The following is a 10,000-nucleotide window of genomic DNA, read 5'->3' as shown; positions in this document are numbered from 1 at the left end:
AGTTGAGGGCTGAGAGAGTTCGTCGGAGCTCCACGTGGTTGTGTGTTGTTTGAAAAAAGAAACCGTCCCGGACATCAAGATGCTCCGGCGTCCATAGTTGTCTGTTAAGTGCAAAGCCTCCCGATCACCCCCCTTCTTCTTCAACTACCTGAAGCCCGCCTCTGTGTTTCCAGTACTTTAGAATCTGTGATGCGAAAGATGCTAATGCTTAAGATAAAAACAAAAACAAAACTGAAATATAACTTATATAAACTCTTGAGGCACTGATTGATATCGAAGGCTTTTCGTTGCAGATCGAGATTTAAAAAAACATAATGAAAAAAAACATCAACCAAATTTGTACAAAAAGGAAAAAAACACAACAGGTAATCAGAGTGACGGCTCCGCAGACCAAACAGACGAGTTCTCTGACAGAGTCATCCGGTTGGCCGAGCGAGAGCCAATCAAACTCGCTCCGAGCCCCGTCGCGGAGGGGTAGGGGGCGGCTGCAAAGGAAGAAGTGTCTTAAAAAGATAAGTGTGTACAATTATACAGAAAAGTGTTTTCAGAGTTCGCTGAAGTGTCTCAAGTTCCCATCCTTAAACCGTTTCCCCTTTCTTCTCCTCACTCCTTCACAGTTAACAAAGAAAAAAGAGCGAAACCCCCAAAAAAATAAAAACACCTGCGCCTTAGGACATGATCTTCTGGGGGATCTCTATCGACGCCTTGAGGAAGATCGAGTTGTCCCGCACGTAGTTCCTCTTCTTGATCTCGTCGTGAGAGATGAACTTGGGGTAGCCGAAGCCCAGGGTGCTCTCGTCCAGCGAGTTGCGCGTGCTGCACGGCTTCTGGAAGTTCTTCCAGTTGGGGTCGGGGTTGAAGGTCTCAGTGATGTGCTGCGCCTTGGACAGGGACGGGTCGCTCTGGTCCAGGATGGAGAACGTCACCTTGTAGGAGAAGGGCCACTCCAGCAGGTTGTCGTACTCGCCGGGCAGCACACGAATGTAGATGGAGAGGTGCGAGCCCTCTCCGCTGCCGTTGCCGTTGAGGAAGGCCGACACCTGCAGCTTGTAGCCGTAGCGGTGCGTGTAGAAGGGCGGGCTGAAGAACTCGTGGTTGTTGCGCAGCTTGGCCTCCTGAAGCTTGCGCGAGTAGTCGCCCAGCTTCCAGATCAGCACGCCGTCGTGGCTCACCGACAGCTCCTCCATCTCGCGCCGCAGCTCCAGGATCTCCTGGCGCTGCCGGCCCACCAGGCTGCTCATCATGGTCAGGTGAGACTTGGTGGTGTCCTCCAGGTGCCGGCCGATGGCCAGCTTGGGGCACTGCCGTGGGGGAGAGGGGGGAGGGCGGGAGAGAGTTTAGTTTTCGAAACAGACTTTATTGACGGTGTCGTTCTACATTTGAAGTGGAAACGCCACGTCAACTCTTAGGTGGACTTGGTTTTACCCGGTTCTACTGAACACAGCTTCTCGCATTATGTGGCGTATGTAGGAAGAGAAAGATGCAGAGGGACGGAGATAGACACATAGACAGAGAGAGAGACACACATAGAGGGAGAGATACAAAGATTGGGACACAGAGAGAGACATAGACACAGAGACAGAGACAGAGACTGAGCGAGAGAATTAAACCAAGGTAGATGTTATTTATGAGACAGCAGCTGGATGTGAGATGTTTGCGTAGGATAGGCTGTGGTACATCATGCCGCGGTTTACAAAATGGGACTAGGGATGCATCATCTCCATCCACACATCAGGAAACGATTATGGTGTCTGCACACGATTGGCTCTCCATGTTGGAGGCACGCCAGGGAACCTGTGAGACGATGATCTGGTTGCCGTGACATTCTATTTACAGTTTTTGGTTTTTGTTTAGGGAAGCACTTTATACATTTTGTCAGGGACGGTTGTGTTGACACAGCCAGTATTCCGGGCGACTTTGTGATTTTATACAGAGAGGAGGGAGTCGGGGACGCATTAACACGGCACCTTCTCCCTCCGAGCCCGTCCACAGAATCTCGGGGTGACGCTTTCAAAAATAGACACCAGTGTGCCGTTAAGAGCCACAATGTGTTGCTCTCATTAAAATAAATCCTCCACAGGCACAAGCTTGGAATATTATGAACAAACCTTGCTATGGAAAAACTGTATAAATACGACCAAATTGAATGACTCAATTGCACGAAATAATCACAGCACAGTACTCTCCTCTTGATGGTAGATTCTTACGAATGCAAGATGTATTATTACGTTGCAGGGCTTCAAAACTGATTGTTGAACCAATAGTTCAACAATCTCTTACTTCAGCTGTAGACGGTTTGAAAACCCTTAACATGACTTGAAACATGGACAACCTCCCATCACAACAGCTTACCCTGTCGGAATGATATACTATATCCCTCTGACTGAGACCCCCCACCAACCATTGAAGTCTCCCTCAAGAGTGACGTTTGGTTTGAAGTCTTTTTCAAGACTTTCGACTTGTAAGAGGGATTTCCAAAGAAGTAAAACCAAAATCGTTTGTACCACGATGAAAGACTTGAGCAGTGGGGTGGGGTTTTCCCAAAGGGTCAATTCCAGACCAAAACTATGTTCTGGTCTACCAGCTTCAGAGTACAGTCTAAATTCAGCCAGAAGTCGATTTGTTTCTGGATGTGTTTTCCTCATAACCGAGCCCACCAGGCTAGGCCCCGGCTAGGAAAACAGCCCATGCTAGCGGCAGAAACAGATAATAGCATGGAATGTGATCATTTGCACTAACTTCGCCAATTATATAATCGATCAATTAATTATTGATCTATTATCCTTAATCTGTGTGTTCTTTACTCCTTAAATTATCGTAAGCTGGTCGTAAAATTTTAACTGTCAAGATATTACCTTGTGATTATTCCGCACCTTCGACGATGAAACAATGAGGTCATACGTGGTGGGGAGGGGGCGGGGCTTACCCGGTGTTTGCAGCCCGCGTCTTTAAAGGGGCAGAGGACAAGGGCGCTGCCGCAGTTGTCCTTCACGTGGTTGGCCAGGTCCTCGCGGGCGATGTTGGGCGTGCCGCACTGGTTGGGGCACTGGACTGGGAAGCGGGGGCAGTGGTACTGGTGGTTCTGGAGTTGGGGAGGAAGTCAACAGCACATCACTCAATTAATCGATCAAAACACGCAGGGCGATGACACAGCATGAGTCACACACGGTAAACACGCGCAAACAAGTCACACCCAATGTTGTTTAACCCATCGAAAGAAATAAAAATACCATGGCTTGATCATTAACTGGGGCGTGTGCGTGGATGAGGGAGGTGTTGGTGTCGTAACCAGCAGTCACCTGCCAGAGGAGAATGCTAATCAGAGCTTTGAGTGTGCGAGGTGGTTTCACCCGAGAGGCACTGGCAAGGCTGACGTATCAAACAGCCATAGGGCAAGATAGTGTGAATGCCAGCCTTCTAAACACAGCTCCTCAATGAGTCATCCGTGATAACCTTACCATGCCGTGACTAACGTCAGCCCCCTGCAGCACACACAAGATACCTCGTGTTTTACGGTTGCTCCTCTTTGGGGCTGTTGCTGGCGTGCTGGAGGCTAGGCTGGAAGGGTTAGCTGAATGTATGTTGCTCAGCGAACTTTCTGTCTCACGTGGGAGGCTCTTTGGAGGCTAGAGACCCAGTTGAAACTCAGCGCAAAGGGTGAACTAACATTGAAGCTCATTGAGGCTGCGAAGCTAACATTGAAACTACAAAACAGACCCGAGATGGGATCCATCTAACCCAGATCAAAAGACACTACGGGGAAAACCATCATTCAATGTGTGCCAGTGCATTCCCCTTAAAATCATGAAGTTCCATAAGAGAGACGGAATGTTCTTCCTGGGTCCAGATTGTGGGATTGCGTGGGGTGCAAGATAGCGTAGCAGCTATAGCATTCAACCCCCAACACCTGTCCCCGACAGGATGACCTGTTGGGGATGGCCCTCCCTGGATGAGCCGGTTCTTCCGAATTCATCACAGGTACTTTCCACATTAAAAGTGCATGCTTGCTGACGAGCGCAGACTAGCCGAGAGCTCACCTGGATGGTGTCGAAGACGAACTCCTTGCCGCAGTACTTGCAGGGCTGCGTGCGCTTGGGGCACTCGGCCATGCTGTGCTGCGACAGAAGGCGCCGCATCATCCGAGCCCCGCATTTGTTCTCACAGTAGACGCTCTCCTGGGGACAGATGCCCTGGTGGTTCTGGAGGAGGAGGAGGTGCAGGAGGAAGAGGAGGAGGAAGAACAAGAAGTAGGAGAAGGAGAAGGAAGAGGATTAGAAGGAGAACAAGGAGAAGGAGGAGAAGGAGAACAAGGAGAAGGAGAATAGGAGAAGGAGAAGGAGGAGGAGAACAAGGAGAAGGAGGAGAAGGAGAAGGAAGAGAACAAGTAGAGGGAGGAGGAGGAGAAGGAGAACAAGGAGAAGGAGAATAGGAGAAGGAGAAGGAGGAGGAGAACAAGGAGAAGGAGGAGAAGGAGAAGGAAGAGAACAAGTAGAGGGAGGAGGAGGAGAAGGATAACAAGGAGAAGGAGAATAGGAGAAGGAGGAGAACAAGGAGGAGGAGAACAAGGAGAGGAAGAAGGAGAAGGAGGAGGTGAAGAACGAGAATGAAAACGAGAACCAGGAACCAGGAAACACAAAGGAGAAAACTGTAAGCATTGGAGTCATTGTCGGATTATAAATAGATCAGAGGCGATTGGAGCGTGTTGTTTATTGCGAAAGATAAACCGCTTTAGTGCCCGAGGGAGTTTGTCTTCTTTATGAGTCGTCTGATACTAAAACTAAACTGTTCATAATGACAGTGATTTGTATAAATTACTCTCCAGGACACCGCCAATAAAATAAAGCAGTAGCCTCTACTGCCGGACTATAATCTCTCTTATTATGTCGAGCTGTTAAACTGACATTTCGTGAATAATCGAAAGAAAACACTGGGATGAATAACCATTATATAAGAATACGCCATTGTTGTATTTTTCAGACATGTTATTGCAGGCACGTCAGAGTCCATGTGGCCAGGGTGTAAACACGAGGAAAGAAGACAGAAAGGTACAGTCAGTAGAGGGACGCACTTACCAACACACACACACACACACACACACACACACACACACACACACACACACACACAGACAGACAGACAGACAGACAGACAGACAGACAGACAGACAGACAGACAGACAGACAGACAGGCAGACAGACAGACAGACAGACACAGACACACACACACACAGACACACACACAGTGGGCCAGCACGTGTGTTTACTCGAAAAACACTGCCGACCTTTGACCCCAGTCCGCCGGCAGCGAGCAAATGCTCAGCGAGGCCTTCACACTGATTCTATCACAGAGACTTAGCGATTTGTGAAAGTCTTTCAAGTTAAACACAGAACTAGTGTAGATAATGTTATGGTGGAACGTGGGGCAGGATTGTGGGTGTATCTAACCTGCGGCGCATTAGCAAGAGAGCCAGAGAGCGAGACTTGCAAGAGAGACCGAGAGACGAGAGAGAAGCACAGCCGGTGGCTTTACCGGCCAGTGAGCCGCAGGTTTGATTCCCGATGTGCCCCAAATCATGGAAATAGCTTTGTCAGTCTAGAGCGGCCAGTGAAGAAGCTAAGATGGCGGGCTTCTTCTGAACATCTTCTCACGGAACTTCAGTCCGTGTCTCTGTGTCTATGTGGGTCTGTGTGTTTGTGTGTGTATGTGTGTGTGTGTGTGTGTGTGTGTGTGTGTGTGTGTGTGTGTGTGTGTGTGTGTGTGTGTGTGTGTGTGTGTGTGTGTGTGTGTGTGTGTGTGTGTGTGTGTGTGTGTGTGTGTGTATGTGTGTGTCTGTTTGCGTGTGTCCTTACCTCGTACGCCTCGCCGGAGAACTCGCTGCCGCAGAACTCGCACTTGACCTTCCGCTTGGGGCAGTCGTGCTGCAGGTGGTCGGGCAGGTCGCGCCGCGTCAGCTTGATGGCGCAGCGGTTGGGGCACGGAATGACGTTGAAGGCGCAGGTGGAGAAGTGGCCCTGGAAGGGGGGGGCGAGAGACATGCTAAACGTGTGTGGTGAGAGAGAGAGAGAGAGAGAGAGAGAGAGAGAGAGAGAGAGCCGGAGAGAGAGAGAGAGAGAGAGAGAGAGAGAGAGAGAGAGCCGGAGAGAGAGAGAGAGAGAGAGAGAGAGAGAGAGAGAGAGAGAGAGAGAGAGAGAGAGAGAGAGAGAGAGAGAGAGAGAGAGAGAGAGAGAGAGAGAGAGAGAGAGAGAGAGAGAGAGAGCAGAGAGAGAGCCAGAGAGAGAGAGAGAGAGAGACAGAGAGCCAGAGAGAGAGAGAGCCAGAGAGAGAGAGAGAGAGAGAGAGAGAGAGAGAGAGAGAGAGACAGAGAGCCAGAGAGAGAGAGAGCCAGAGAGAGAGAGCCAGAGAGAAACAGACAGAGAATCACAGGCGCGCACACACACACACACACACACACACACACACACACACACACACACACACACACACACACACACACACACACACACACACACACACACACACACACACACACACACAGGCGCTGGCTTCCATCCAAGGCTGGGAGACAAAGCAGGTCTGACGCCAGAGAGGTGGTGGGGGCTCAGGTGTGTGGGAGTGTGTGTTTGTGTGCGCACTTGCGCGCGCGCATGTGTGTGTGTGTATACATAAATATATGAGGTCACAGCAGTTAGAAAGGAGCCACAGTATGATCTAATGCAGGATAGTAGTATGCTTGTATGCTACTACTGCGTCGTCTACATGTGGTTCACAGCCTTTTCAACTTCCTGTGTGCGCGCTTGTACGCTTTCTTCAAGCTGAAGAAAATTCCCATGTGACTGCTAAGATGATCTATTCTCCAGCAGAGGAAGGTCCCGATGACAGGGTTACGGGTGAGGAAGTGAGGAAGAGGAGGGTCTTGATGAGGGGATACAGGTGAGGGGGTGAAGAAGAGGAGGGTCTCGATGACAGCGATACAGGTGAAAAGGTGAGGAAGAGGAGGGTCTCGATGTCAGAGATACAGGTGAGGAAGAGGAGGGTCTTGAGGAGAGGGATACAGGTGAGGAAGAGGAGGCTCCCGGTACCAACCTGGAGCTGCTTCATCTGGCCCGTCCAGCGACAGCCCTCCTCACTGTGGATACAGCGGATGGGTAGGGCCAGGATCTGCTGCTCCAGCTCGGGGTCCGGGTAGATCTGAAACCAATCAATCAATCAATCAATCCGATCAGATCATGACTAAAAAGGTCCGTAACAACGGCTGGTCCACCAGGGTCTATCGGCCGGTGTCTTGATTTAGACGATGTGATAGGACGGCCAGGGGCCAACTGTAAGGAACTCGATCAATAATGTATGGCCGACTGTAAATGCTTCTTTACGGTTTACTGTGTGTGTGTGTGTGTGTGTGTGTGTGTGTGTGTGTGTGTGTGTGTGTGTGTGTGTGTGTGTGTGTGTGTGTGTGTGTGTGTGTGTGTGTGTGTGTGTGTGTGTGTTGTGTGTGTGTGTGTGTTGTTCTCAGAGGCACACAAGAGTAAATAGTCAGACGATTGTTATCACCATTCTTTTATACTCAACAGTCCTCCGGGAATGAGAGGGTAGAAAGTGTGGGGGAAGGTGGAGAGAAGGGGAAGTCAAAGAAAAAGACAGAGAGAGAGAGAGAGAGAGAAGGAGAGAGAGAGAGAGAGACATAAACAGAGAGCCAGAGAGAGAGAGAGAAAGACAGAGAGAGAGAGAGAGAGAGAGAGAGAGAGAGAGAGAGAGAGAGAGAGAGAGAGAGAGAGAGAGAGAGAGAGAGAGAGAGAGAGAGAGAGAGAGAGAGAGAGAGAGAGAGAGAGACATAAACAGAGAGACAGAGAGATAGGATAACCTGCCAGTCTTGTTGTAATACAGTACAGTAATATCCTGTATTCTCTAATCAAGAAGGATGAGATCGTTTTCAAACCACTCACACAACATCCCCCTCCCTAGGGCGGCCCCTACCCCCCAACCCCCATACACACACACACACACACACACACACACACACACACACACACACACACACACACACACACACACACACACACAGAGGGACGGCAGCAGTAAAACACGTTAAGTGACTTCCTCTAAACCTCTAAACGGGCCAACTGCCTTTTTTTAAACGGCTCCATAAGAGCCCCTCCGCGGCCAGGCGAGTTATGCAGCACTGTCTTTATGTATGTATGTGTGTGTGTGTGTGTGTGTGTGTGTGTGTGTGTGTGTGTGTGTGTGTGTGTGTGTGTGTGTGTGTGTGTGTGTGTGTGTGTGTGTGTGTGTGTGTGTGTGTGTGTGTGTGTGCGTGCGTCTAGGGGGCTGTTACCACGATGACACAAAAAAAACACGGCTTTTCACTTCCCTCTTATGGAGCTCGTGGTTTTAATGCGGGCGTTCAGAAGAACTCTGTGCATCTGCTGCTGTGGACGTCGCAGGGAAGAACGATCTCAGTGAAAGCACAGCGATTATGAATCAGATCCACTCATGCGTCTCTGCCCCCCAAGAGACCTGGCCTACTCAGTTACCAAACTCGGGGGAATACACTGAGGACTAGAAGAACAAGGGGATGAACGAGTCGAGGGGGCTGGACCTATAAACACGGCACATCACAACACCAACCACGAGCCAAAAGCAGAGACTCGCGTTCTGCTGGAGAGCCCGGGCAAAAACCCCTCTAAAGTAAAGTGAAGCCCTCCCTCTCATCTTCCTCTCTGGAACCCAGCGGGGGCCCACACCAGTAATGACCGGCTTTTCCTTTTATTTTTTTGTCCACTTCTTTCTCCAACACGCGGATCAGGGGCATTAAGCTCTGCTGAGCCACTAAGACCAGGACCTCTTCAGCCAGCCTTCAGCCATCGTTGCCGTCGTGTAACCCCCCACCCCCCAAGCCCCCCTGCCCTTCTCCCGTCCCTAAACAAACTCCACAGCACACATCCCCCCCCCCCCCCCGCCCCCGCTCCCCCAGCAATGTCCCGTTTGCTCTGGGCTAACGTCACAGAAAGCCACCCTGCCACGGGGACATTGTGTGCAGCGAGCCCAGCAGTGACCCTGCCGAGCGGAGCTGGCCGCCCGGGGCTGATTTAGGGCCCACTCGGAGCCTGGGAAGGGGCTTCTTCTGTGGGTAACCGTGTCTGACAGGTGAGGCCCCGCCGGCACTTCTCCAGAGTCCCCGTGCTCAACGATGTATTTATTCATGGAGATTTATTCGTTTTCTATATACGAGCCGTGACTTATGGCTGAGCACCGTTTGTGAATCACTGCGCCGAAGTGTCATGGTTCACAAGTGGAGGGTCGCGAGCCATAAATGGGTCGCGGCGGGGGGCAGAGTGGTCGGTGGCAGGGCCACAATGAACATGGTTTCTTGAATATATACCTACATGCCCACATAATAGAGGCCTACACACCTGGTCTGTTTCAATTTCATTTCATTCTTATCTTTGAAGACTAGAAAGGGGGATACTGTATTTAATAACAATATTTACAGTATATCTGCATTATTTTTGACATGGTAATGAGCAATATGTCACTTATTTTACTACATTAAATATTCCCTGGGTCTGGGGCCAAGAGTAGGCCTAACTGCGCAGGTGGGTCAGGGCAGGAATAGTTCAGTGTACTGCCTCTGAAAAACCTCCACCGCCCTCCACTCAAACATCCACTCGTGTTGATGCTACTGGAGCTTAAGGTTAATGTGGGGCAGTGCGGTCGAGCTATAGACCCAGGGTTTTTTCTCTCCCTGCAGAGAGAGAGAGAGAGAGAGAGAGAGAGAGAGAGAGAGAGAGAGAGAGAGAGAGAGAGAGAGAGAGAGAGAGAGACACTCACACACACCAGACAGAGACACAAATAATAGGGATACAGAGACAGAAGAGAGCGAGAGACAGAAGAGAAACAGAGACAGAGAGAGAGAGGAAAGGAGAGAGAGAGAGAGAGACAGAGAGAGAGAGAGAGAGAGACAAAGAAAGAGACCAAGAGACAGAGTGAGAGACAGAGACAGCGA

At 50.3% G+C, this 10,000-nt stretch overlaps 1 protein-coding gene across 1 annotated transcript in view; it reads right to left on the bottom strand.

Moving 5' to 3' along the window:
- traf4a (tnf receptor-associated factor 4a) overlaps positions 1–10,000 on the bottom strand; it is a 32,479-nt gene that overhangs the window by 147 nt on the left and 22,332 nt on the right. The window contains exons 3-7 of the mRNA XM_030381407.1: positions 7,084–7,188; positions 5,850–6,011; positions 4,038–4,199; positions 2,927–3,082; positions 1–1,301 (exon numbers count right to left, since the gene is read on the bottom strand). The exon at positions 1–1,301 is cut by the window's left edge and continues 147 nt beyond it. Coding sequence (XP_030237267.1) covers positions 669–1,301; positions 2,927–3,082; positions 4,038–4,199; positions 5,850–6,011; positions 7,084–7,188 — 1,218 coding nt within the window. The 3' untranslated portion in view covers positions 1–668. The remainder of the gene's footprint in view (positions 1,302–2,926; positions 3,083–4,037; positions 4,200–5,849; positions 6,012–7,083; positions 7,189–10,000) is intronic.

Source organism: Gadus morhua, chromosome 16 (genome assembly GCF_902167405.1).
Source record: "Gadus morhua chromosome 16, gadMor3.0, whole genome shotgun sequence".
NCBI classification, from domain to species: domain Eukaryota; kingdom Metazoa; phylum Chordata; class Actinopteri; order Gadiformes; family Gadidae; genus Gadus; species Gadus morhua.
Note: the sequence above shows the minus strand (reverse complement) of the source record. Positions and strands in the feature narration are given on the sequence as shown.